The sequence below is a fragment of the Pogona vitticeps genome, chromosome 2 (assembly GCF_051106095.1).
Source record: "Pogona vitticeps strain Pit_001003342236 chromosome 2, PviZW2.1, whole genome shotgun sequence".
Lineage (NCBI taxonomy): Eukaryota > Metazoa > Chordata > Lepidosauria > Squamata > Agamidae > Pogona > Pogona vitticeps.
Genome location: NC_135784.1, coordinates 27,489,873 through 27,517,810, shown reverse-complemented (window position 1 = coordinate 27,517,810; position 27,938 = coordinate 27,489,873). Strand labels below are relative to the sequence as shown.

Sequence of the window (27,938 nt, the reverse complement as noted above, 5' to 3'; positions counted from 1 at the left end):
GATCAAGATTTGCAGAAAAATCTCAAGATTTGCGGAAACCAGAAGGAACCAGCGGAAGGATCGCTCGAGTGAAAGTTAAAATAGATCGCACTTTCAAAAACAAACAAACACTTAAGCAGGGATTCACCGCACCAAATCTTGCCAACGTGAACTAAGGAAAAAAAATGTCTAGGGAGGAGAACTCCAGACTTGAGAATGCCGCCGCTCCCCCCATCTCCGATCCACACGTTCGGCCACTCCCGTGAAACTGCCAAAGCTTTTTTTTGCCTCCCGCAGGCCAATATAGTATAGTATTTGGAAAAGAAAAGGGAAATGTATTAAACCTTCTCCCCTTCCTGATTGGGCGGGGAAGCTTTTGGAACGTTGCGGAGAGAGCCAACGGGAGGCGTCCTGACCAATCACGGGCAAGGCGCTTCCGAATGTTTAGCGCGACTCACGTGCGATTTCCCTTTGATGATTGTTCTAGTGTAGCCCCAGCGGAAGCCCCAGCTGGTCATCAAGGGGCTAGATCGCAAGCCATCCTGCCTACACACCACTCATTGAGCAGGTACTGGTTTAATATCTCCGGAAGTGGAGTGGGGTATCGCTCCCACGCTGGTTTGTTTATTTATTTGTTTGTTTATGGTCAAACAGGAAAGAAGTTAGTGTGCGATAAGTTACATTTTCCTTTTCTGCCTTTGAACCCCTGTCCCCCACACCGCGCGGTGTTTATTTGTGACGGGACGCAAGGGACATTTTTTTTGGTGGCTTTATCATTTTAATATTTTCTATTCGCTTTTCTCCCGCTTTTTAATTAATTAATTTATTTTTTGGACGGGGGTGTTAATGTTGTAGGAGGGAGGGTGCCAGCCAGCCAGCCAGCCTCCCTCTTTTATATGTGGCTGCTTCCAGAAAAGACGTTAATCGTGAAATCGTCCCGCCTGGTACACGAGAGAAGCGTATTATCGCTGCCTTTCTCTTCCACTGAGTCCGCTTGGTCTCGTTCCCTGTTTTCTTCTGCCTTTTATTTCGTTCGAAACAAGAAAAGAAGATCGGGGGAAGTTTCCTGGTTGAGGCTTTTGTTGCGATCCCAGGTCTCGTTCACACGTGTGAGCTTGCGTGTGCAGATACCATCGCTTTCCGTGCGCGCTCCTCCTGCTGTTTTCCCTCGCTGTTTCCGTCTTCCCTCCCTCCCCATACATTCCCCCCCATGTTAAAGAATTTCTCCAAAAAAAGAAAAAGTCCCTGCGATCGTCTGTTTCGATCGCGGATTTTGGCTTTTGGGGAGGGGGGGCGCGCAATAGCAGACTCCTCCGCTTCCCATTAGTGACGCTCCCGTTTTTTCTTGATTCCCCCCCACCCTGCGCGCCTTCCATCATTTTCCATTCCGAAAAAAAATAGTAATACTGTACTTTAAAAACACAACATGTGTTAAGGAGGCAAAGTCACAATGGCCGCGCCATCGCCTTGGCCCGGGTACCAGGAAGGAGCGTGTGCATGTGGACGCGTCCTTAAGGCGCAATGGCCTCGCACTGGGTTGCGCGAAGGGGCGCCCGCTGTCTGGAAGCGTCCTTTGTCTTGCGGAAGAGCGGGCCTTATGTGTGCGCAAGAGATCTGGGTTTCGGGAGGGGAGAGAGAGAGAGAGGTGAGAGGCTATTTAACTCTCCGTTACAGATCGGAAGCATCTGGCGTTATAAACTCGAAGGCATCGCGGAGTTGTTGCGTTTTTTCTTTTTCCTGAACGCATTTTTTTGTTTGTTTTCTTTGCGGGGGGGTGAGGAAAGAGGGACGGAGGAGGAAGCCTTGGGGGGGGGGAACTCCACGGGAGGAGGGGGCCCTTGCAAACGGGAAGATGGCGCCGATCAGGGCCCCGGCTGTCGAGAATGGCCTGCCTGCATGAGACAGGACGGTGGCACAATTTTTTAAAAAGGCCTCGTCTGGAGGCAGCTCCGCCATAAAACGCTTTCTGGCTGCAAAGCCAGGCAGGCAACAAGCAAGCAAAGCATGTGTTTTGTTTTTCTCGAGGCTTCCCCTAGGCTTGGTTTTGTGAAGGAGGAGGTGAGTAGAGCCTCCAGTGGGCTGCCTGGATTTCGGCTGCGATCCCAGACCCACTTTCCTGGGAGTAAGGGAGGAACCTAACTTCTGTCAGATTACCCTAGCAGGTCCGCCCAAGACTGTTCTTTGCTTTCTCTGTGTGTGTGTGCGTTTTTTTTCCTGCAAGAGACTAAAATTTCTCCAGGGCTTGGACTCTTTGCTAAGAGGAAATTTCTGAGGATTCCAGCCTGAGACGTCCAAGTTCTGCACTGGGAACCAAACTGCCGCCATCTCGCTCCATTTCTGAAAGTATCCTTTTTAACTTCAATATGATTGGACTCACTTAGGGGCTCATTTAAGCAGAAGGAAACTTTTAAGAACCTTTGCGTGGGCTCAAGCATGCACGCGTGCACACACAGACACACACACAAATGCCCCACTCCTGTTCATGTCCTTGCTAGCTGTCTTTAAGAATAGGCACTCTGATGCCTTCCAGATGTTTTGAGCAACAGGTGCCATAATGCCTGATACTTGACTGTACAGGCTGAGACTTATGGGGGTTGTGGGTGTTGTTTAAGGGTGTTTGTTGTGCATTTTTAGATTCCTCCCGCTGCCCAATATTAGCTAACGGGGTTTAACAGGATCCCCAAAATGTTCTGCATGTGACATTTCTGCATCTCCCACAGAAGAGAGTGAAAGTTGCTCTTTTTGTGTTTTGAAAAGGCCCGTTTCACTGCACACCCTGTTCTGGTCGAAAACAGCTGGAAGGGAACCATGTTGCCACTTCCATTGGAAAGTGAAGTCTGTGGGACTTTGGATATTTGGTGGTGACTGAAAAGGAAAGATGATTTGCGCATGCTGGTAAATTCACAGAGTGCAGGGTTCTGCTTTGGTTTTTAAAAGCTGTCAAATTCCACTTGGGAAAAAGTCTAACTGGAGCACGAAGGGGTGTCACTGATTTTCCAGGATGTATGCAGGGCTTGATATTGCTGTCGGCAAGGGTCTGGAAGAGGAGGATTGGACAAGTGGGGAAGGGGCATTTAATGGAATCGGCGGGACTGAAGATTACCTTACTAGCTCTGACAAAAAAGTTCTTCATTGGGGATGTAACAGGCAAACAGCTTGTTTGGAAGACTGAGAGCTGTTTTGACAAAACGAAATGAAACCAAGGAGAACAGAGAATCACTGGTGAGAGATAATGTGAGTTGGACCCCAACAACATCTGGAGAGCAACCAGGGTGTGTAAATATATAATATAGGTTAGAATCTTATTGGGGTGCACTTAAGGTTTGGGTAATTTGTCACAGATAATTGAGGTTGGAGGGGCATATCTTGGCATGCCTGGTCACACACTGTGCAGATGAGCTATATCCTGGCACCTCATCAATTGGTCACAATTAGCAGCTGCAAGAGGTAGGTGTGTGTTTGTAAAAAGCAATAGACAACATAAACACACACTTAGATTGAGGCAATCAAAGTGGCTTGAATGCTCTAAAACTATAACATTCTGTGCTCTCTGTTGACCAAGGTGGGCAACTGGAGGGCTGTCCAGATGTTGTTGGGAGTCCAACTCACACTATCCCTCACCAGTGGTTATACTGACTGGGGATAATGGAAGGTGCAGTCTAGGACCACTTTGTCTATGCCTGTGTAAGGTTAGTTACTAGTGCAAACAGGAATTAATAATAATTGTGTAAATTTTGATCTATTCTCAGGATAGAGAATACTCAGAAGGGGCTTATTATTCCCTTCTTCGGGGGGGGGGGCATCCTAGGACTGTGTGGCTTGCCGGCTCCACTCATAAGAGGCCCAGTGGGGGAATCAAACTCCCAACCTCTGGCTCCAGAGCCAGAGACCTAAACCACTGAACTATCCTGGCAGCTTGACAGGAATTAAGTGACATCAGTAACTTGGTATCCTGGTGAAACATAGGAATTAATACAGAAGGCAAAGTAGCCACATGAAAATGGAGGGGGGTGTGTGTCTTATGAGACTGAAGGCGCAACCACAACAAACAGCGGCTATAAGAAAGAAAAGTGGGAAGCCTCTGAAGAAAGTGGCATCTAGAAGCGTTGCCACCCTACAAGAAACCTGCTTGTTTCTTGGGAGTGTTTATGATGTACCTCTTCCTTTACTCAACTTACATATGTGCGAGTCAATACAGATAATGCCAATAGGTGACTTTCTTTCAAAGGAAAAGCAAGTGCCTCTATGTACTGTTATCTTGTATACATTTCTGGTCAGTGTCGCTCAAAGCCGAGCACGGCAGAGCTGGAAAGGGTACCCTATCTGAAATGTCTTTTCTAAAGAGGTGCACTAGACCACCTTGGGTTACTCAGGAGTTTTGGACTGCAACTCCCAGAAGCCTTCACCACCAACTGTGCTGGCTGGGGTTTCTGGGAGTTGCAGTTCAAAAACATCCGAGTAACAAAGGTTAAGAACCACTGCACTAGACCAGTGGTTCTTAACCTTTGTTACTCAGATGCTTTTGAACTGCAACTCCCAGAAACCCCAGTGAGGACATCTGGTGGTGAAGGGTTCTGGGAGTTGCAGTCCAAAAACACCTGAGTAACCCAAGGTTAAGAACCAGTGGACTAGACCACCTCAATTGAGCACTTTTTGGAACTTTTAATCTTCTGGGCCACTTTTATTCTGGCACTGGTTTTAATATATATTTTTTAAAATGCTGCTAGTTTTGTGTGTGTGTTTAGTCGTTTAGTCGTGTCCGACTCTTCGTGACCCCATGGACCAGAGCACGCCAGGCCCTCCTGTCTTCTACTGCCTCCCGGAGTTGTGTCAGGTTCATGTTGGTTGCTTCGCAGACACTGTCCAGCCATCTCATCCTCGGTCGTCCCCGTCTCCTCAACTAGTTTTACCCTAGTTGTTATTTTAAAATGGTATATATGGTATATATGGTATACAGTAGTTTCTATGGACGGAAAAGAGCAGATACGGATTAAATGGTTTTCAATACATTCCTATGGGAAATGCAGATTCAACATAAGAACTTTTCAACTTGAGAACCACCTTCCAATACGGATTAAGTTCTTAAGTAGAGACCCCACTGTATATGGAATATATGATATATATTCTTAGCATAGAGTGAAATCTGCCTATTGGCTAGTTTAAAAATCCTACATTAAATAAGTAGCAGAACATTCAGACGAGCCAGCTCTCACCAAACAAAATAGGTTGTTGCAGGTGCACACTTTTGAATTTAAAAACAGGTGCAAACAGGACCTTGTAATTGCTCATTTAGAACCAAACTAAATGTGACATCATTGACACAGCTGCTTCTCTCTCTCTCTCTCTCTCTCTCTCTCTCTCGCTAACTAACACGTGGGTCTGGATTGGGGGGTGAAGGAAAGCATCTTGCTCATATGCTGCCCCATAGTGCTTAAAGTACTTTCTGGGCAATTTTCAATTTAATTATGGAGACTATACTTTGCCGCCACCCCCACCCCCCCACAAGCTGGGTACTTAATTTACCAACCTCAGAAGGATGAAAGCTGGAGTCGACCTTGAGTCAGCAACCTGGGGTTGAATCTGGGTCGTGAACAGAGTTTGGGCTGCAGTACTGCAATTTAACCACGGCACTTCGGGGCTTGTAGAGTTACTGCAACCACCCTCCTGCCAGTGTCTAGATCCACATCTGTGCCTTACCCCTGGCATTTCTTCTCTTTAAAGCCTGGATTCCTATAAACGCTGATTAAGGTATTGTGTGGAACCGCTGTCCTGAAAACACACACTCAGGTGGTTGTTAACTTTGAGAGTGGTGTCACAATTAGTTTGGCTCTGATTTTTCTCATGCTTTTGATTCCAGCTCGTCGTAGGTCCTACCTTATGCCGGGGCAGTTCTAGAAAAGAAACACCACCTTGCTTTTTGAAACTGGGGAGTTTTTAAAAATCAAGTTTGTACCAGTTCTGCTTCAGGGAGAAGCCCCCATGGTATCTGGAACTGCCAATGAGGAGATCTCTGGTGAAGTGATCTGTTCCATCTGCTTAGAATATTTCACAGACCTGGTGATTCTTGAAGGCTATGGGCACTGCTTCTGTCAAGCCTGCCTCACCCAGTACTGGCCTGACTCTGATACAGAGGTTTCCTGCCCTCACTGCAAAGGAGTAGTTCAAGAAAGGAACTTCAAGCCAAACCGGCCACTGGCAAACATTAACATTGTCAAACTGGAGGAAGAAGAAAGAGCAGAAGAGAAAACTGTGTGCAAGGAAGAGGAAGATCCTGTTGCCTTGGGATATGAGAAATCCGGGGAGCATCGGGCTGATGGCGAATTTCCTGTGGATGAGACATCCCAAGAGAGTAAGGTAGGAGCTTCTGATTGCATGATCTGCATTTAGAAGAACCATTTCCAGAACATAACTTGATAGTATTCTCCAAATCTTCTTTACAGAAGTTGTAGTCCAACATCTGCAAGGCACCTAACGGGAAAGGCTGCTATTTAGAATGCCAACCGTTCTCATCACCACCCAATTATATATGACTAAATCAACTGTTGACACCAAGAAGGAGAATGTTACTATATATTTCTGTGTATCACTCCCATTAGACGTACTCAGCATTGACTGGAATTGAGATTTGTAGACCAAAACATCTGGAGAGCCAAAAGTCCATATGGGCTGGAAACCTGACTTGTTCAATTTAAGTATCCAAAATATTTCTGTTGAGCAAAGTAATGTATCCAAGGGCAGCCTTTTCAAGGCAATCTGTTGGAGGCACTCCATGCAAAGATTTGAAGAATGTGTGTGATCACCATCTAAGAATTGTTCAAAAGAGCTTCTAAAAGGTATTAGTTATCGTTGGGTTCAACCTACAGAGAGAGAGAGAGAGCTGTTGGCCTGGACATCTGACTCCATACTCCACATGGATTCTCAAATTTTTGTTCTTCAGATGTTCTGTATTTTAGCTTCCAGAATCTCTTGAACCTAGGTATTTTTAGCTTAACATAGAGAAGATTGAGGGGAGACATGATAGCTGTCTTCCAATATCTGAAGGGTTGCCACAGGGAAGAGGGCATCCATTCATTCTCCACTGCGCCTGAGGGTAGGACAAGAACCAATGGGTGGAAACTTGTCAGAGGGAGATCTAACCTGGAAATTAAGAGGAATTTCCTGAAGGTTTTCAGGAAAAGATTAGACAGCCATCTGTCTGGGATGGTATGATGATATGGGCAGGGAGTTGGACTAGAAGACCTACAAGGTCCCTTCCAACCCTACAACGATTCTATAATATGATTCTATGACTATTAAAAAATGCTTGCTATGGCTTTTTGTTTTTATTCTCATACCTCTTCTATTCTCAAATAGGTCTTTGCATCAGGGATAGAAATAGAACGAAACACACATTTCTGTTGAGAGGGAAAATACACCTCTAGTGCCTTATTCATGGATGTCTTTACAAGCCCACTCTCTCCCAAATCTGCAACATCATGTTTAAATGCATAAGGTGTTGCAGTAGTGAGAACTAAACTCTTTCTCACACCTCCTATCATTTGAGTCATGCTGACTCTGCTGTGACATCATGGCCAAACTTCTGTCACTTCTTGTCCAGAGACCGTAATCACCAGAAACATTTTTAAAGAAAATACAGCAAGACCCCCCATATCCACAGGGCATCAGTTCCAAGCCCCCCCCCCCCCCCCGTGGATGCCAAAAACCGAGGATAATAGCAAACCCTATACATAGGTTCCTTCTAGTAGCCTGTTCTGGTAACTCCATCACGGAAATAATATATATATTTTTTCTTTTAGTATTTTAAATATTTTCAGGCTGCAGATAAGTGAAACCATGGATACCAATCCCGTAGATATGGGGGATCCTCCTACTGTATATTATTGGATTTGCATCAGAGTGGATTTGATTTAAATTTAAATCAGATTTCTTTTGGCAGATTTACATCAAAATGATTTTTAAAATTTAAATTGTGATTTCAATCCATTTCATTTGGTTATTGATCCCTTTTTTGACTCTACTTTAACAGATGACTGAAAGTGGAGGGACAGGAACCATCAACGGCCGCAAGGGCCGTGGCGTTTCATGGCGACACAAGGAGACCTTGGATCTACTGGATATCTGGGGAGAGCAGAAGATCCAGGACCAGCTCCGAAGCAGCCACCGGAATATTGATTTTTTTTTAGTACATTGCCCAGGAGATGACCACCCGAGGCCACCATCGTACTGCCGTAGAGTGCCGTTCCAAGACCAAAGTCATGCGGCTGGAGTATAAGCGTGTGATTGGTCACAATTCCAGGGCAGGGAGCAATAAGGTGACTTGCCCTTTCTACAGGCAACTGCACCGCATCCTTCGTGGAGATGCCAGCGTCAGAACCAAGCGGGTTTCACGAAGCCTGAATTTCAAACAGGGCCCACAGCAAGAAGCTGTACCAGATCCCCCAGTTATGGAGGAGCAGTTCTCTCCTGGGGATCTAAACATAATTAACATTGGAGACTATCTCAAAAAGGAAAGCATGGGTAAGTTACCTTCATGAGAAGAGAGAGTTGACCGAGCAGATTTCTTTTCTCATGCATGTTTGATCGTCCAAATCACATGATAGCCCCAACGAAAAGCTTTCGAGCCTATGGAATATACATAAGTGTTGACTCCCTTGGGAAGCTGGTGTAGTGAGCTTATTTCAGTTGGAACTACTAGCTAGATTTAGATCAACCATTCTCTGTGACCTGCTGCCCCCCCCCCCCTGCAGATTTGAACAGCCTCACAGTCTGGAAACAATTCCTCACGCACCATGTTATAAGGTTTATTATGTGGTTGTTGTGGGGTTTTCGGGCTCTTTGGCCGTGTTCTGAAGGTGGTTCTTCCTAACATTTCGCCAGTCTCTGTGGCCGGCATATTCAGAGGACAGCCGGCCACAGAGACTGGCGAAACATTAGGAAGAACAACCTTCAGAACACAGCCAAAGAGCCCGAAAAACCCACAACAACCATTAGATCCCGGCCGTGAAAGCCTTCCCGAATAGGTTCATTATGTGACTTATATACAAACCTCATTCAGTCTATATTTCTTCAATATTGTATTTATTTGTTGCTGTTTAGTCGTTAAGCTATGTCCGACACTTTGTGACCCCATGGACCAGAGCACACCTCCTGTCTTCCACTGCCTCCTGGAGTTGTGTCAAATTCATGTTGGTTGCTTCGCAGACCCTGTCCAGCCATCTCATCCTCGGTCGTCCCCTTCTCCTCTTTCCTTCACACTTTCCCAACATCAGGGTCTTTTCCAGGGAGTCTTCTCATGAGATGGCCAAAGTATCGGAGCCTCAGCTTGAGGATCTGTCCTTCCAGTGAGCACTCAAGACAGATTTCCTTCAGAATGGATAGGTTTGTTCTCCTTGCAGTCCAGAGGATTCTCAAGCGTTTCCTCCAGGACCACAATTCAAAAGCATCAATTCTTTGGCAATCAGCCTTCTTTATGGTCCAGCTCTCACTTCCATACATCACTACAGGAAAAACCATAGCTTTGACTATGTGGACCTTTGTCGACAAGGTGATGTCTCTGCTTTTTAAGATGCTGCCGATGTTTGTCATCGCTTTCCTCCCAAGAAGCAGGTGTCTTTTAAGTTCGTGGCTGCTTTCACCATCTGCAGTGATCATGGAGCCCAAGAAGGTAAAATCTGCCACTGCCTCCATTTCTTCCCCTTCTATTTGCCAGGAGGTGATGGGACCAGTGGCCATGATCTTAGTTTTTTTTATGTTCATCTTCAGACCATTTTTTGTTCTCTCCTCTTTCAACCTCATGGTATCATCTGCATATCTGAGGTTGTTGATATTTCTTCCCACAATCTTAATTCCGGATTGGGATTCATCCAGTCCAGACTTTCACACAATGTATTCTGCATATGAATTAAATAAGCAGCGGACAATATACAATCTTGCCGTACCCCTTTCCCAATTTTGAACCAATCAGTTGTTCCATATCCAGCTCTAACCGTTGCTTCCTGTCCCACATACAGTCAATCCTCGACTTACAAACGGCTCTAGTTACAAACATTTCGACTTACAAACCACTCTGAAAGAAAAATATTGACTCGACTTGCACACTTAGATTCAAGTTACAAACCAAAAAAAACACACGGGACGAACCGAAAAGGGGGGGAAAAAGTGAGAGAGGCATTCTGGCTTGCAAAGCCTGGGTCAATTAACACAACATGCTTTAAAACATGCTTTAAAATTGGCTTCGTTGAAAAAAAAAGATTTCAAAAGTGCTTTTAAAACTGTTCCCTGCCTCCCCCCTCCTTTCCTGAACTTTTCTTGACCTAAGAAAAAAACAAAAAAACAAAAAATATATCCCCCTCTAGTGGCAGAAAGCGGAATAGCAGCTTCCCATTAGTTTCTATGGACGGAAACGAGCAGATACGGATTAAATGGTTTTCAATGCATTCCTGTGGGAAATGCAGATTCGACCTACGAACTTTTCGACTTACAAACTGCCTTCCAATACGGATTAAGTTTGTAAGTCGAGACCCCACTGTATAGATTTCTCAGGAGGTAGATAAGGTGGTCAGGCACTCCCATTTTTTTAAGAACTTGCCATAGTTTGCTGTGGTCGACATTGCATAGTCAATGAAGCAGAAGTAGATGTTTTTCTGGAACTCTCTGGCTTTGTCCGTAATCCAGCGTATGTTAGCAAATTGGTCTCTAGTTCCTTTGCCCCTTCAAAATCCAGCTTGTAGTTCTGTGAGTTCTCGGTCCACATACTGCTGAAGCTTACCTTGTAGGTTTTTGAGCATAACCTTGGTAGCGTGTGAAATGAGTGCAATTGTACGGTAGTTGGAGCATTCTTTGGCACTGCCCTTATTTGGGATTGCCTCCTCTTCTTGATGTCTCCTGCTTCCATAAGGTCCCTACTATTTTTGTCCTTTATCATGTCCATTTTTGCACAAAATGTTCCTTTAATATCTCCATTTTTCCTGAAGAGATCTCTGGTTTTTCCCTTTCTATTATTTTCCTATTTTTCTTTGCACTGTTCGTTTAAGAAGGCCGGCTTGTCTCTCCTTGCTATTCTTTGGAAGTTTGCATTCAATTTTCCCTATCTCCCTTGCATTTTGTTTCCCTTCTCTGCTATTTGTAAGGCCTTGTTGTAAGGGTGGGTCGTGGGAAATGATGGTAGGCATGAAAACAAGCCACCAAAGTGCCAATTCTAAGGGTGGCTACAGGCATGTGGTCATGTGCTTGTTTTGTTCTTCAGACAACGTGGCAGACGGAACGGTGGCTGTTCTTGGCAACGAGGAAGAACTGCTAAATGTGGGGAATTTTACACAAACTGAGGAGGAAGAGAGCAATGGAGGCAGTGGTAAGAGCTGGGTCGCCGGCTGTTCAATTGAACTGGGATTTTGCTTGGCCCTGTGACTTCTTGACAAAGCACAGTGTTCTGTGTGTCCACTGGCCTGATTCTCGTATGTGCTGCTGTAGATTCTTCCATATGTGCTGATGCATGCTTTGCCATGTGGCTTTATCTTATCAGCTGCACCGTTAAATACCTTTCTTTTTTTGCAAATGTAGCTGTTTGGCTACATTTTAATAATAATCATGTACCATCAAGTCAAATTTTGACTTACGGCGACTGTTTCAGGGTTTTGCATCTAGAGAGTTCTCAGAAGTGGCATATTCCCTTGTACTTGGGGGGGGGGTTGGAACTGTGCAGCTTGCCCAAGACCACCCAGGCTAGCTCTTCCCTGAGGAGACACCGTGGGGGAATTGGGCTCTCAAACTCTGGCTCTGCAGCTAGATCCCTAAACCACTGAGCTATCTGCTGCCTGCCCATTTTAGTGTCTTATAAGTTTTATCTGTTCAAAGTCCTCTGCTTTGTTTCCTTCCTGATCTATGTCTTAGGAAGAGAGCTGGATTTGCAGAGACCCCGACTCAGCCCTGGAGCTCATGTTCCCCCAGATACTGTCGGTAGGTGTTGTGGGTGAACAACCTATTTTTCACTTGATTGTGACATTGTTGATTACACTCAGTTTATGAAATTAATGTGTTTTCCGGGACATTACGTACTGCGAAAAATTCGTAAACCGGAACACAGATAGGAACAGGAGCAGCGCTATAAACCTCCAGGCGCAATGCATCGTGGGGAAACATCCTTCGCAAACTGAAAAAAAAAAAACACCCAGGAAAAACGTAAACTGAGGCATTATTTTCAATGGATTTCCTTTCGTAAACCAAAAATTACGTTAGCCGAGGCGTTCGTAAACTGACGTACGCCTGTATATGCTAGAGGTAATATCCTGTTTGTAGCATGCTGTTCCCAAATTCTGCTGGGTAGTCCTGGCTCTTCCCCACTCCGGGTGTTAGTTCTATGGCTGGAATAATAATTCAATTAAGGGTAGCATCTTCCTCATCACTTTGATAGACATAGCTTTGTGTTTCAGCTTATTCCATCACACAGCTAGCCTGTAATACTGACACCGAAGATATAAAAACCATTCTTCTACAGTAGGAAAACTGTACTGTACTAAGGTTTAGGGCTGTGACTTCTCTGTTTTTAGGATTTCCAGTCCTGGAATTTGCTTAGAGTCTCCCAGGCAGAATTCTAGGACTAGGTGGAGAAAAACAGAAGCCAAAAGGGAAACCTTCCTAACTCCTTTTTCAGCTTCCCCGGATACTTTAGGTGGGAAGAAGAGAACACCACCTGTGTCTCACAGTTTCCTTGAAGCTGCCTCACTGTTCCTTGCAAAGGGTAATCTTGCTACTCATTAGACTTTCTAGGAGAAGCCACTCACTGGACTACCCTTCCCATGGAGCACTGGGGCAAATCCCTGGAAGCAGTGGAACTGAGGGGCATTCCCCCCTTCTTCCCAACCAAAGCCTATGAGAAACAGAAAATAGAGGTAGGCAGGCATCTCTTTTGCTTTCTGGTTTCCCAGAATGTTGCCGGGGGGGAGGATTCAAGGTGAATTCTGTGCCCTGGAAGTTCTAGAAAGTTCAGTCTCTAGTAAGAGTTGTACACTTTTAGAATGTAGAATATTTTTGGAGCAGAATTTGTGTCAATGCACGTGCATTGAAAAAAATTGAAAAATGTTTGGAAAAGTTTTTAAAACCTTTTGGGGAAATTTTTTTTGAAAATATTTTGAAAAATGTGTTGCAGAGTTTTGAATTTTGAGTAGCTGTGCAGTAGAAGTGCAGAAAAGTAGCTTCAAGTCTCCCCAGAGCAGATCACCCTTGTAAATTGGCACGTACTGGCTCAAGAACTCACTCTCAGACATTGGTAAGAGAAAGAATAAAAGGTTTCATTTACTCACCGTTAAACAGATCAAAATCGGTATACTAGACAAAAATGACTGCTTAGAATAATAGACCTCAGCAGACTCACAGCCAGCTTCCAGCAGTCTCCTGAAAACTGCATTATTTATTTATTTATTTATTTATTCAATTTATATGCCGCCCACTCTACCCAAAGGTCTCTGGGCGGCTTACAACAATTAAAATTCAATGCAATAAAATAAAATGATTAAAATACAGTTAAAATACAATTAAAATACAATTAAAAATACAATTAAAATTGCCATCATTAAGACCCACAGTTAATGTTATTTCAATTAAAAGCCTTCTGGAACAGGAAGGTTTTGACCTGGCGCCGAAATATCATCAATGTCGGCGCCAGGCGAATTTCAGTTGGGAGGGCGTTCCATAGTCTGGGGGCAGCTGCCGAGAAGGCCCTTTGTCTACAAGCCATCCCTCTTACCTCCTTGAGGGATGGCTCTTTCAAAAGGGCCCCCTGGCTAGATCTTAACAGCCTGGTAGGCTCATATGGAAGGAGGCGGTCCTTCAAGTATCCAGGGCCCAAGCCGTTTAGGGCTTTATATGTCAAAACAAGCACTTTGAATTGGGCCCGGACAGCAACTGGTAACCAGTGTAAATTATACAGAATCGGCTTGATGTGCTCTCTGGCGGCCCCACCACTCACCAGCCGCGCAGCTCGATTCTGGACCAGTTGCAGTCGCCGGACCGTCTTCAAAGGCAGCCCCACGTAGAGCGCATTGCAATAATCAATACGAGATGTTACCAGTGCATGTGTAACTGTCATGAGACTCCGCTCGTCCAGGTAGGGCCGTAGCTGGTATAGTTTCCGCAGCTGGAGGAAGGCGCCCCTGGCCACCGAGTCCACCTGGGCTTCCAGTGTTAGACTGGGGTCCAGGAGCACCCCCAAGCTGCGGACCCTGTCCCTTAGGGGGAGTGTAACCCCATTCAGGACAGGGAAGTGGCCCTCCAACCTGTCCGGCGAAGCACCCACTAACAGCACTTCCGTCTTGTCTGGATTGAGTTTCAATTTATTAACCCTCATCGAGTCCATTATCAGGTTCAGACATGAGTTCAGCACAGAAACCGCCTCACCTGGATTGGTGGAAAACGAGAGGTAGAGCTGAGTGTCGTCAGCATATTGCTGACTCCTCAGCCCAAACCTCCTGATGACCTCTCCCAGCGGTTTCATGTAGATGTTAAACAGCATGGGGGACAGTATCGAGCCCTGAGGAACCCCATGACATAAATGCCATGGGGCAGAGCAACTGTCCCCCAGCACCACCCTCTGGATACGGTCAGCTAGGAAGGAGCGGAACCACCGTAAAACAGTGCCCCCAACTCCTAACCCAGCCAGCCTATCCAGAAGGACACCATGGTCGATGGTGTTGAAAGCCGCTGAGAGGTCCAGGAGTATCAACAGGGTCACACTCCCCCTGTCTCTCTCCTGGCAAAGGTCATCATACAGGGCGACCAAGGCTGTCTCTGTACTAAAACCCGGCCTGAAACCCGATTGAAATGGATCCAGAAAATCCGTTTCATCCAGCAGTGCCTGGAGTTGCTCGGCCACAACCCGCTCCAACACCTTGCCCAAATAAGGGAGGTTCGCCACTGGTCGGTAGTTGACCACCAGCCTTGGGTCCAGGTTAGGCTTTTTAAGGAGTGGTCGAATTACCGCCTCTTTCAAGGCGGTAGGGACCACTCCCTCTCTCAGAGAGGCGTTCACGGCCTCCTGGACCCAAGTGCGAACCCCCCTGGCAGATCTTCCAATTAGCCAAGATGGGCAAGGGTCGAGCGGCGTGGTGGTAGAACGGACAGATCCAAGCACCCTGTCCACATCCTCGGGTCTCAACAATTGAAACTCATCCATTAAAGTTTGACCTAAGCACGGCACACTGGACACATCTTCCGATTATAGCATTATAGCATAACAGATTAAAAGAGAGGGGAAAAGACACTTCAGCAGAGACGCGGGGCTCTCCCTGAAATCAGAGGGAGGGAAGAAACAATTGGTTGCTGCTGGATTGATTGACAGTCACCCCCAGGCCAGAACAGTCCCTTCCAGCGAAGCTGATTAAAAAGAATGTATAAGACTGAAAGAACTCCAACAAAAATGACCTTAGTCTCCTGTGTTTCTCTAAATAAGTGTTTTTATTCTGCAGAACCTCCTGCTGTCCCTTCAAAGGAACCCGAGCCTCCCACCACTCGACTCTCCTTGATTAGGAACAAAAAGAAGAGGGAAAGGGCAGAGAGCATGTTTCAGCTCTTCATGGAGCAGGCCCGAGAGGACTCCCAAAAAGAGGAGGAGGAGATGGCGCGGGACAGAGTTGTACTGGCCAGGTTTCTGACGGCATTTGAGCGAGACGCCGCAGACAGCCGAGAGGAGAGGAGGCAGTGCCTGGAGGCGATGCGTGCCAACTGCGATATGTTGCAGGGCATCGTGAATGGCTTAAACAAGCTGACGGATGCCATCGCCGGCCAGCAGCAAGCCAGCACCGGGAACCAAGCTAGACCCCCCTTGCATTCGGCCACTCACAAAGATTTTCCCCTCAATTCCACTCCGGGCGCAAGGAGTGGCTCGCTCCAAGAAGTGCCACCTTCATACCCTACCAGCAATGCCAGTGCGGCACCAAAAAGCGGCTCTCGGAAGCCTAGCCATGGGACTCACCCTCTTCCAAGGGTGATGTGTAATCTCGGGTAACAGATGACAAAGTGTCTTTGTTAAGATTTCATGACAGTGAAAGGTAGACCGGGCTAAGGGAGAAGGAAGTTGGGGAAAGCGGGAAGCTTTGGAAGAGGGCCCTTCCAGAAGTGTGGAAGCTTGGTGGCTTTTGCAGATAGACAAGTCTGAAGCCCAAGGATACCTGCATGCACTAGGCGGGAAATCACAGCGTACTTAAAGTAGCTTTCTCTTTATGCTGTACCGGCCAGTTCTTCTAGGCAGAGCCACCTCCCGTCATCCCCAGGATTTTCTCTCTGCAGGTGCTAAAACAGCAAAGAAAACCAACTTCCATCAGGGAGGGCCATTCTGACAATGAGGTGGAGAACACATTGGCTTTCCATCAGCCTGAGCCAAAGCGAACACAGGTGGGGGATGAGGAGAGTTGCAGTCCACTACCCACCGTTTCTGACACCTTTCTTTTATAAAACGTCATTTCACCCTCCCCCCGAAAAATCCATTATGATCAGTGGACCACAATCTCTGGTTAACCCCATGTAGGTGAGACTCTCTCTCTCTTTCTTTCCCCCCCCCCTTTCTCATAGGCACACACTTGTGTGTGTACAGTATATTAGAGAAAATTTGCGAAGTAGTTGGTTCCCAGTCATCCCATTTTTGGCCTCTGATCTGCCCCATCGGTCTAATTGAAGGGGGCTGGTTGTGAGGGGACAGACTCCCCCTCAGAGTGTTCTTCTAAAGTTGGGGAGCAAATCAAGTCTTTGACGTGCTCAGACATAACAGCATGCATGAGCTCCTTACCCTATTAAAACAGCCAGTTTCTTTAGAGGTCTCAGGTGGTGGAAGATATGGCGGGTGATATCTCTGGACGTTTCATAGCTGTCCATCTTGAATTATAGCACGTTGGGTGGGATAGGCTATACTGTATACTGAAGTGTTTCTTGGGGGAACGCAGTGAACCAGGTCTTTCCACGTTGATGGAAACCTTTCAGCGATCCTGTGAAGGCACTTTTGGAAAGACTTGTTCCAGAACCAATATATGAAGCTGTTAAATAAGCTACGAACTTGGGAAAGTGGATGGAACACAACTTTGTTATAGCTGCTGCAATGGAAGTACGTCTGGTCACGACAGCATCCAACCTCTGGCAGGACAGGAATCATGAGAAAGAAATAAACCACTCAAGTCATATATTTATTTTTATCAGCTGGTTTACTTTTTTAAACCTGCCAACCGAGCAGTTCGAAAGCATGTGAAAATGCAAGAAGATAAATAGGTACCACCACGGTGGGAAGGTAACGGCGTTCTGTGTCTAGTCGCACCGGCCACGTGACCACGGAAACTGTTTTTGGACAAATGCTGGCTCTATGGCTTGGAGACGGGGATGAGCACCACACCCTAGAGTCAGACACGACTGGACTAAATGTCAAGGGGAGGGAACTTTTACCTTACATTTTTAAAGTCCGTTTGCATAGCTATAGGTTATTTACGTTTTTGTATTTTACAGATGGAGGTAAGAAAAGTCAAAGGTGGAAGTCACAAGTAGAAAGCTTCAATTTAGCTGAGCCTAGAATACTCCTGGAATAATTGGGAATATATTCTTTCTCAGCCTATTAATGTATGCATTCAAAAATCGCTTTTCTGACAGATCCTGCATACCTCTTAAAAGGTAGCTGCAAATAATCACATTCTGCTGCTGTTTTTATCAACAATTAGAGAAAAAGTGGTTGTCATTTTTTTCTCTCTGAACCGATAGGAATGTAGGGTCCTATCTCTTAAGGGACACAAGATCTGTACATCAACATTGTCTTGTCTAATCGTATATGAGAAACACAAAATTTGTGCACCAAGCCTAAGGATGAACCAGTGTTTCCCAACCTGGACCCCCAAGGGGGATTGTAAAGCGTTTTCTGGGGGATTGTAGGTCGCCTTCTATGTGTTGCAACCCTTGTTAAATAATTTCTTCCTTGGCCTTTCAGAGTGGGATATTAAAGTTAGAGTTATGTTTATATATGAGAAGCAGGCCCATTGGAGGAGAAAGCAGCTTGCACACTAGATCAATATTTTCATGGAGCCAGCTATCACAGCCCCCAGATCTCTCTTTTTCAAATGGTTTTCAAGTCAGATCACAATTTTCTTTCTCTCTCTGAAGCCAGGAGGTTTTTCCCCCACCAATACACATATTTTTTTACAGTTACAGTGAATCTCATTTGCCATTCTAAAGGCTGTTCTCCTAGTTCAGAGAGAATCCTTTTTGGAGTTCTAAACAATTATTAACTATGTAATTCATTAACCAACCAACATTTCCCACCCATGCACACAAACACACAAGCAGCCAATAACTTTGTTTTTGCCTTTTCTCCAAAAGTTCCATCCATACTTGATCTTTAATGGGGTTCTTTGCACTACAACCAGCTGGTTTGCAGAAGTTGGGGAGTGGCCGTCCTCAAAACAACATTTTCAAGGCCTACCAGTGATACACATTTTAGTGGAGCGTGTTGTTATCACCCTTAAGCAGTCAACAAGCATACTGGGGGAGGGAATTATATCCTTTTGACTTTCCCTTTCTCTCTCGCAAGTTCATTTTAGAGAAGTTTCCTCTCCTGAAATGAAATCTCACCACGTTGAAGTTTCTAGGCACTTCCAGAAAGAGATTTGAAAGAAAATATTTTTAAATGAATGACCCCCAAGTAGTTTGAAGGGTGGTCTGGACAAAAGATTCATTTCATGCCTCCCTAGAAGGCAGGACTAGATTGAACAGGCTTACGTAGACTTTCTTTTTAAACTATTACCAGAAATGTCTTGCTGATAACAGCTGTATGGGAACAGAATTGATTTTTATTCCTCTGAAAAGTCCCTTGTTAGCTGTGCTTAGAACAGGGAAACCGCAAGTTAATGGCAATAAAGCTAGTGGTTTAGGAATACCCCAGATAAAAATTCACATGTTCCTAGTGTGGCATTGTAATAAAAGTATGGAAAAGAAAATGTCCCTGACAGGTACTTGGGGAGATGTTATCAAATTAGAGACAGATACAGTGGTGCCTCGCTTAGCGATTGCCTCGTTTGACGATGTATTCGCTTAGTGATGAGGTTTTTGGAGCGATCTTGCGCTCCGTTTAGCGATGGTTCCTATGGGGAAATTTCACGTAGCGATGTTCGGGACCTTGCTTCGCTTAGCGATGACATTTTAGGTCCCCCTGTTTCACTTAGCGATGTCCGTTTTCGCTATTTTAAGTGTGTCTTAAAATGTTCAAAAACTGTTTTAAATGCTTGGAATTGTTAGTGCACCTTGTAAAACCTTTGCAAACTTAATTTGGCTTTCTTCTGAGTCTTCGTTAATTTTTGGTGAATTCCCCCCCCCCATTGCAATGCATTGAACTGTAGGTTTGACAGCTACAGTTCAATGCATTCCAATGGGGGGGGGGAATTCACCTGGTGCTGGTCCGTGGGCTTCCTGGAACTGGGCCACGGAGACAGATCTCCACCCCCCTCCTACACACACAGTGTGCATTTTGCATTCACAGAGGGGTGTGTCGCGTTCACCCACCCACAAGCATGACACACCCCTCCACAAGCGCAACACGCCAACCCATTAGCGTGACACGCGCACCTGCGAGCGCAGGATTGCCTGTGCACACGGACCCACACATACCCAACCGGTCCACAGTCCCTAAAAGGTTGGGGACCACTGATATAAATCATATGTTGAAAAGGTATCTTCTCTGAGCTTTTTTGGAACAGGTTTCAGTTCCATGAACTGACCTGTTTACTCCCAAGTTATTTCTATGAAACTACAACTATTTGCCCAAGCTAGGCCTTTTGTTGTTGTAGTAGGTTTTTTTTCAGGCCGTGTCTCTGTGGCTGGCATCTTCAGAGGACAGGAGTCCTCTGAAGATGCTGGCCACAGAGACTGGCGAAACATTAGGAAGAAAAACCTCCAGAACACGGTCAAACAGCCCGAAAAACCTACAACCATCAGCTCCCGTCCGTAAAAGTCTTCAAGAATACCTTTTTTTCTTCCTCACCAAAAAGTTACCACCAGGAAGACCCTGGAGTAATTCAGTATGGATCTCAATTTAATAATCTTAGAACTGCAGAGCTGGTAGGGACCCTATGGATCGTGGAGTCACAGTGGGGAACTGAACTCCCAACCTCTGACCTAAACCACTGAGCTATCCCAACGGTTTTTATGGATACAATCTCCAGATGACATCACCCTCCCATCTATAAAAGGCTGGTGCTTTCAGAAGAGAAAGTGTAACTGGAAAAGGAGCAGCTTGTGCCACTCTGACAAACACTGAGCCCAAAGCAGTGGAACTTGAGGCTTTAACCGACTTCAGCAACACAGACACATAAAGACTGGTGAGTTCTCTTTATTGTTACTCTTCTGGAGGAGATGGAGGACTGTATTCTTATTTTGCCATCCCTTACGCCGGTGCCATCTGGATGTTTTGGATTGCAATTCTTACAAGCTCTAAACAGTACCTCCAAGAATCAGGAATGATGGAGCTGTAATCCAAAATATCTGGAGGCTGCTAAATTGCCCGTTGGTGCCCTAGCAGAAAACACCAGCTAGATTTCGAAAGGCGTCTCATGCGCCTTTTAGGATTAATGGGGAATGGGGGAAAAGTTTCAGAACAAGCTGTTCAGTTAAGTAGTTGCCGTGGACAGTTGCTCGTGTGTAGATTTCCCCTTTTTAAGATGTCTACTGTCGACTAAATAAGGATGCCGGGGGTGTGTGTGTCAGCATGGCATGCAACATTGGAACAAGATGTGGCCTCAGTCCATCCTCCATGTTTGCCCACATATGGGAGATATCCCTGAGCTAAGCAGGGGTGGTTGATCTCAAGAAGAGCTAAGAGCCAGTTTTTTGGATTTGCTGGGGCAGCCCCGGGCTGTAACTCCCAAGAGGGAGACACTTTGAAAAAGGAAAGCATGGTGGAAAAAAGCTAAAATGCAAATTTACCTTTATGTGTGTGTATATTTTGGAATGTTTGTTACAATGGGCTTTTATTAACTAAAAGAATCTAAGACATGCTTAGGAAGAAGCTTTCTTCTGCCTTCTAGGGGCCAAATGTAAAAAGAAAAACCCTTCAGGGGGTTGTTTGGAGACTCAAAGAGTCCTGAGGGGGCCATCAAAATATAGCAGAAAGGTAAGGGGACTTTGACTAAATGTGAATAATTTGGTGGGGGAAGACACAGTGGCTTCCAGGGTGGCTGGGGTTTGCAAAATAGGACACCAGTGGACCATCCTCTGGTGTAAAGGAATTTTGGCTTCCATTTCTTATTCTGCTGTAGCAAAACAACAGAGTCCTGTGGCACCTTAAAGGATAATAGGAGCCTTGTGGCATAGTGGTTAAACTGCAGTACCGTATCAAAACTCTGCTCACAACCCAGGTTCAATCCCAGGTAGCCGGCTTGAGGTTCACTCAGCCTTCCATCTTTCCAAAGTAGGTAGATTGCACATCCAGCTCACTAGGGGTGGGGTGGAGAATGTGTAGCTTGCATAATTAAATTTAAACTGCCCGGAGAAGCTTTGCTATGGGGCTGTACTATAATGTATGAGCAGCAAGCTTTGCTTTGTTTTGCTTTAATGGGTTTTATTTGGCACTCATTGAAAATGAGGTCCTTTGTTTGCCTCAGTGGGCAAAAGGTATAATCAGGGATCCTCTGAAGCTATCCATGGGTGTAATTAATTTGAAGATATATTTAAATCACCGCAGACAAACAGGAAATAAGATCCATGAAATGAAGACACAATATTTTTTAAAAAAAATCAAAGGGAAATCAATGAATTTCTATCTCAATACAATGATGAAATGAAAAGTGTAAAGCAGGAAACCTGTATTAAAGAATCAGGTGGAATTACAGTTATGCAGAATTAGCCACAGTTATAAAACTCTATATTCACTTCTAACCATCCACCAGCCTTCTAGCTGAAGCCATTTGTTTGCTCTAAAGACTGAGAAGGAATGACATATATAGCTACCTATTCCAAGGAGCAGGTTCTTGAAGATTCAAGGGAATGTGCAGGAGAATTGATTCAGAAAACTAAAAAGAAAATCACTGTAAGTTTGTTTATGTGGCATGTGTGTGTAGAATCTCTCAGAAAGAATAGTTTTGTAAAAACTGAACTGAAGCAAGCTTCTCTCAGAATCAAAACCAGCCAAGGCCCCAGAGTAGCCAGAATCTACTAAGGTAAAAATTAAGTGAAAAAAAGTGGACTGAGAAGCATCTGCATGTGAGCATGGATGTGAGTGCGAAAGAATATGACTGAGACCCAGGCAACAATTGTTTTTTGCTCCACATATGCCTCTAATTTTCCAGCATTCCAGTTGTCCTCCTTACCTTCACCCCTAACATTCAGTTCTGTGTCAGTAAATGGCAAGCTGGGAGAGAAAGTCCATTGCACCACTTTTCTTCATTCACAGAAAATAAATCATCCCTTTGTCCTGCAGCACATGATGTGACCATAGCATCTTATCAGGGTTATACTCTGGGCCTGGAGCCATTGGAAGTATCCAACCTTGTAGCCTGTCCATATTGCTCCATTGTCTTCCCGCTCAGCCAGACCCTTGTTGCCACGGAAATCATGTATCTGCCTTTCTCCCCCCCCTCTTTTTTTCTTTTTGTTTCTTTTCTTCTTTCTCTTTCTCTTTTTCTTCATATCATCATGCCAAAGGCCAGGCTGGGAAGAATTCCCCGCCCTTTTTGACGACATGAAACGGGCAATCAAGCAGCGTGTGAAACAAACCAAAGATTTCCTCCAGGCCATCTATCTATAGGCCACTCCACTCCCCATGTCCACGGGCCCTTTGTCCAGTGTACACTTATACCTAAGACATGGACCTGATGGATACCTGTTTTTTCTGAATTGCAGATACATGGAGCGAGTGTGCACTGTTCAAAGGGCGAGCCTAAGCAATGACCAGCTGCTTGTGCACAAGCTTTCTTAATACAAACAGGCCTGTCTCTCCTAAACTATTAAAATTTGTGGTTTTTGTTATGGCCCAGTCCTTGTGGAACGGACTTCCACCAGAGGTATGCCAGGCCCCACTCCATCAAAATCTTTAGGACGCTAGTGAAGGCTGAACTGTTCGGAGAGGCCTCTGGTACCATTCTTTCTGTGAACTACTCATGACTCTTAACAGCTCTTACTAATAACATCTAGTGGTTCTTAAATCTTTTTAACTTCTAATTCTCTTAGATTTTTTTTATTTTTATTGGTATTTTTATGTAGCCATCGTCTGTTGTTCTTGTAGCTGATGGTTTCAATTTATTTACATGCATTTATTTATATTATAATTCTGTCATTATCTGTCATATTTATACTGTATCTATAAACCGCTCAGAGTCGTGGTTTGCTAAGCCAAGTGATATACAAATTCAACAAGCGAACAAACTGCTCTCCTGAACTCCTCTCCCTGGCCCTATAAAGCTTTAAAAACCAGTATAAGGAGATTGGGAGGAGTCTTGAATAAGAACACATCTTACACTTGAAGAAGCAAGCTGTGATCTGTAAACACACAAGCCAAATAAAATTTGTTGGTATTTAAGGTGCGTGGTGGCGCTGTGGGCTAAACCGCAGAAGCCTGTGCTGCAGGGTCAGAAGACCAAGCAGTTGTAAGATCAAATCCACGCGACGGAGTGAGCGCCTGTCGCTTGTCCCAGCTCCCGCCAACCTAGCGGTTCGAAAGCATGCAAATGCGAGTAGATAAATAGGTACCATCTCGGTGGGAAGGTAAACAGCATTCCGTGTCTAAATCACACTGGCCATGTGACCATGGAAAGATTATCTTCGGACAAACGCTGGCTCTATGGCTTGAAGAGCGGGATGAGTGCCGCCCCCTAGAGTCGGACACGACTGGACAAAAAAAATTGTCAAGGGGAACCTTTACTTTTTTACGGTGCCACAAAACTCTTGGTTTTTCACTTTCTGATGGCTGAAATCCAGTAGCAAGTCAGAACCAGAGAAAGCCCATTGAATCAATAGGGATCTGATGAGTAAACCTCCAGTAATTCTGTAGATTTAGTAGGCCTATTTTAGCTATGAGTTACTACTAGATTTCAGCCACTGCATCTTTTAGGGCAGAGGGGGGAAAAGTGGGATTCATTTGTGAATGTATGATCTCATAATTTCTCCTTTTTTCCAGAAGCACGTAATACTACCAACATCCCCAGAAAGCCTGATCTGATCTGAGTGATCCTTTTCATCTGACCCAAACACCCTTCATACGATTAAATCCATCCATTGTTGCATCATGTTGGCAGCCACAGTCAAACTCATGCCACAGCTATGCCAACATGAAGAGGTCAAGAGAGAGTGCCCTCTTTCAATCCTGGAACAAACATGGCAGAAAGGTAAATTCCCAGGAATGGAGAGAGAAAGGATGTTAGTAAACCTAGATCTCTTAGCAGCGTTGATACTGTTGACCACTATTTCCTCCTTGACAGGCTATAAAGTCTGGGGATTGGGGGCTTAGCACTATGCTGGCCCCAGTCCTTTTTGAGGGTCAAATCCAGATGGTATAGCTTGGGGATGCTGTTTCAATTCTGAGGGTAGTCCAATGTGGGGTCCCACAGGGTTCGAGCATCTCTCCAATGTTGTTTAACATCTATTTGAGGTCACAGGGGAAGTCCTCTGGAGTTTGCTCTCATCAATATGCTGACACACAGCTCAGTCTACATCTTTGCTGGTGGAAGCTGTATGGTCCCTGGAGCACTGCCTCAGTTATGGATTGGGCGAGGGCTAACAGGCTGGAATTGAATCCTGGCAAGATCTTAATTGTTGGGTGGGGATCCTGAACGGTTAGGTGGTTCATTGCCTGGACTGGATGGGGTTACACTCCCTCTGCAGGACCAGGTCCGCAATTTGGGTGTGTTTCAAGACTCATCCCACTTCATGGAGAAACAAATCTCGACTGTGAACTACACGACAGATCACCTGTACCTCTAATAATAATGTACTTTTGTACATTATAATAATGTACTTTTGTACATTATTACAAAATAATAATGTAACTGACGCAGATGACGCTTGCTGAAATTTGCTCAGAAAGTGTAAATACATTTATACTTGCTAGTTTTCCACACCACTATTAAATGTACAGGAACCCTTTTCTCCATTTTACATGCTGTCGTGTATTCTCCTCAAGCTGCTTCTGACTGAAGGAATTTCCAGCAATGTTGCCATGTTAGTCTGTCTCAGCCTTGGGAAATGGAAAGAGGGAAAAAAAGAAAATAAAATGCCAAATAATGTAGCATTTTAAAGACTTAATTGTTCTATTTGTGTCAAAGAAGTAGATTTTGATCTATTAAAGCTCACACTTGTAATAAAAACGTTTAATCTTTCAAGTATTACAATATTCTGCTCTCTCTTTTTTTAAATTAAGGGAGGGGCCTTTCCTCCTCACAGCTGGACCTGGACCTTTTGAGGAGGTTAAAGCAGAACCTCTAGAGAAAGGAAAACTTCTGAGTTGCCTCTCCAGAATCTAAACTTGTGCCTTCATTTGTTTGACACATCAACTCTTCTGCCATTTCTCTCTCTCTCTCTCTCTGTTGTGCAGTGAATGTGACTCTGGATCAAAAAACAGCCCATCCCAACCTCCGGCTGTCTAATGACCTCAAGAGTGTGAGATGGGAGAGCAGAAAGCAAGAACGGCCCGACCACCCAGAGAGATTTGACTGGGAGCCCTTTTTGCTGGGCCAGGAGAGCTTCACCTCTGGAAGGCACTGGTGGCTGGTGGGTGTGGAGGAGATGGAAGGGCCTTTGGCTGCGAAGGCCAGGCCAGAGTCGGTCAGGAGGAAGAAAAGGATGGGGCTAAGTCCCAATGAAGAAAAATGGGAGGTGGAAGAGAAAAGGGCGGCAAAGTGGGGGATGTGGGCAGTGGGGGTGGCTAAAGAGTCTGTCCCAAGGAAAGGAAAGGTCAACCTGAATCCAGAGGGAGGCATCTGGGCGCTGGGGAAAGATCTCCTTGACTCACCGAGGACCCCATTGGCCCCCTATCGCCTCACAATGTTTACTTCTCCTGAACGGACCCTTCTAAGCTTGAGGCAGGAACCCAAGAAGATCCAGGTATGCCTGGACTATGACAAAGCTCATGTGGCATTCTTTGATGCAGATACAAAGGAGTTGCTGGCCACTTTCTCATCCACCTCTTTTTCTGGAGAGAAAATCTGCCCCTTTTTCTGGGTGTACTGGGGCACAAGGCTGAATTGTTGAATCTGGAGGGCAACACATCCACCTCCATCATCCCCTTTTCCTCCACCATGACCCTCTGCATGTAATCAGTGTCCCCCATTTTGTGCCTCTCAGGTCTACTGGATTACAACTCTTATCAACATCAGCCAGTCAGCCATGCTGCCTGGGGATAGTGGGAGTTGTATTCAAGCAGATCTGGGGGTTACGAGATGGCAAAAGCCTGGCCTTTAGCTCCGTGAGGATAGAACAACAAGCACAGCCTCCGTGCTTTCCAACCGGGATTTCCACTTTTAAATAGTAGAACTGTCCACCTAGAGGCAAGAATTGTGATAGAAAGCAATCATTGTGAATGAAAATAAAATCATCGGGATTTAAAAGTTCCCCTTCACCACAGTGCTTTGGATGCATAATGTTTACAAAAGTACAGCTGAGAAACACAAAGTGAACCCTGGCTGAATCAGAAGTGGGGAAGAGTGTAAGAAAAGGGGAACCTACAATACTGAATTTGGAAGCAGACCTTTGAAGAAAGGAAGGAGTGCACAGATTAAGTCTTCATATAAAATGCCATGGGCTTCCGATTCTCCACCTGTGGGAAGCCATCATAAAATAGCAGGCTGGCTTTCTCGTAGAAGGCCCTGCACTTTGTGTTTAACCCTGTATGTCGATTTGTGAATAAAGCCACAACCTATGACAAAATTCCCTGAAGTCTTCAGTGGTTTCTCATCCAAATGGAAATTAAACCTAATAACCTGGCTGCCAGGACACCTCTCTTCCAAGAGACGTGAGAAGCATGTGATCAACTTTTGTCTTTTAAGTATACCGTATTTTCCATATATACTTTTATCTAAAATATTTAGATTAAAAATTTAGGGTCATCTTATACACTGAAATAAGGGCGGGATCAAAGCACTTTGATTCCTGCTTTCCCCCTTCACTTTCTAGCAAGGAAAGTGCTTTTCCCCCTCTACTTTCTTTGAATGAAAGTGGAGGGGGAAAGCAGGAATTGCTTTGATGAATGATTACTGCTTCCCCCCTCCACTTTCTTGCAAAGAAAGTGGAGCGGGAAAGCACTTTCTTTGTAAGAAAGTGGAGGGGGAAGCAGGAATCAAAGCGCTTTGATCCCTGCCTTCCCCCTCCAATTTCTTGAGAAGAAAGAAACTCTGGGTTAGAAAGGAGGGGTCTTATACACAGAAAAAAATAGGATTCATCTGCTGGCCAGCAACAGGATGGTAGGATAAAATAAGGCTGGCCTTTTGAAGCTTGTTCAGCTGTTATGTTCAGTGAGTTAAAACCCATCACAGGAGCATCCTACATGGATGAATGGGGGAGGGGGAAGGACACTTCTCTCATAGTCCTATTTTCTCCACCCCAAATCTGTAAGCTTTTGAGTATAGACACGTGAAAGGAGAAACCTATGCACAAGTGGAAGTCTGCGCTATTATAGCTGGACAAAACAAAAAGGAACAAACAAACAAACCCAGAAGCCTCTGATCAAAATAAAGCTGGGATGATATCCATAGTCCTCCTCCCCCAATTTCCAGCTACATTTGTTCTATATTTCCAGAGAGAACAGAAAGTTTTTTTGGGCTCTTTTTTTCTTTTGTTATATTTAAAATGCTTTTTAATTCAGTGCTTGTGTTTGAATAACTTTGCCACACTTTGCTCAAATTTTGGCTGGTTCCGTGTGACATCAGTTTCACCAGACAAGGTGTTTGTTCAAATTCAGGGAAGGATAGAACAAAGAATCTTAATGAAATAATTAATTAAAATTAAATTAATTTCTATAC

At 45.0% G+C, this 27,938-nt stretch overlaps 1 protein-coding gene across 5 annotated transcripts; it reads left to right on the top strand.

Moving 5' to 3' along the window:
* The first annotated feature begins 304 nt into the window (after nt 1-304).
* Nucleotides 305-26,847, top strand: LOC110070251 (uncharacterized). 5 transcript variants are annotated; one of them, XM_078388659.1, is made up of 9 exons: nt 605-1,624; nt 5,837-6,333; nt 8,006-8,496; nt 11,225-11,329; nt 11,869-11,934; nt 15,438-20,312; nt 21,018-21,103; nt 24,104-24,311; nt 25,517-26,847. In XM_078388659.1, the coding sequence occupies exons 3-6, from the start codon at nt 8,178-8,180 to the stop codon at nt 15,974-15,976; spliced, it is 1,029 nt and encodes a 342-aa protein (XP_078244785.1). In that variant the 5' UTR covers nt 605-1,624; nt 5,837-6,333; nt 8,006-8,177; the 3' UTR covers nt 15,977-20,312; nt 21,018-21,103; nt 24,104-24,311; nt 25,517-26,847. The 5 variants fall into 5 exon arrangements, with proteins under 5 accessions (XP_078244786.1, XP_078244785.1, XP_078244784.1 ...); XM_078388658.1 differs by having other exon boundaries at nt 605-2,037; XM_078388657.1 differs by having other exon boundaries at nt 605-2,874.
* Nucleotides 26,848-27,938: the final 1,091 nt, after the last annotated feature.

Excerpts from the sequence above, each read along its gene's own strand:
- LOC110070251 (XM_078388660.1), top strand. The coding sequence starts at position 8,178 with ATGACCACCCGAGGCCACCATCGTACTGCCGTAGAGTGCCGTTCCAAG. Across the intron at positions 8,497-11,224 it reads TCTCAAAAAGGAAAGCATGG|ACAACGTGGCAGACGGAACG; the intron begins GTAAGTTACCTT and ends TTTGTTCTTCAG. Across the intron at positions 11,935-15,437 it reads TGTTCCCCCAGATACTGTCG|AACCTCCTGCTGTCCCTTCA; the intron begins GTAGGTGTTGTG and ends TTTATTCTGCAG.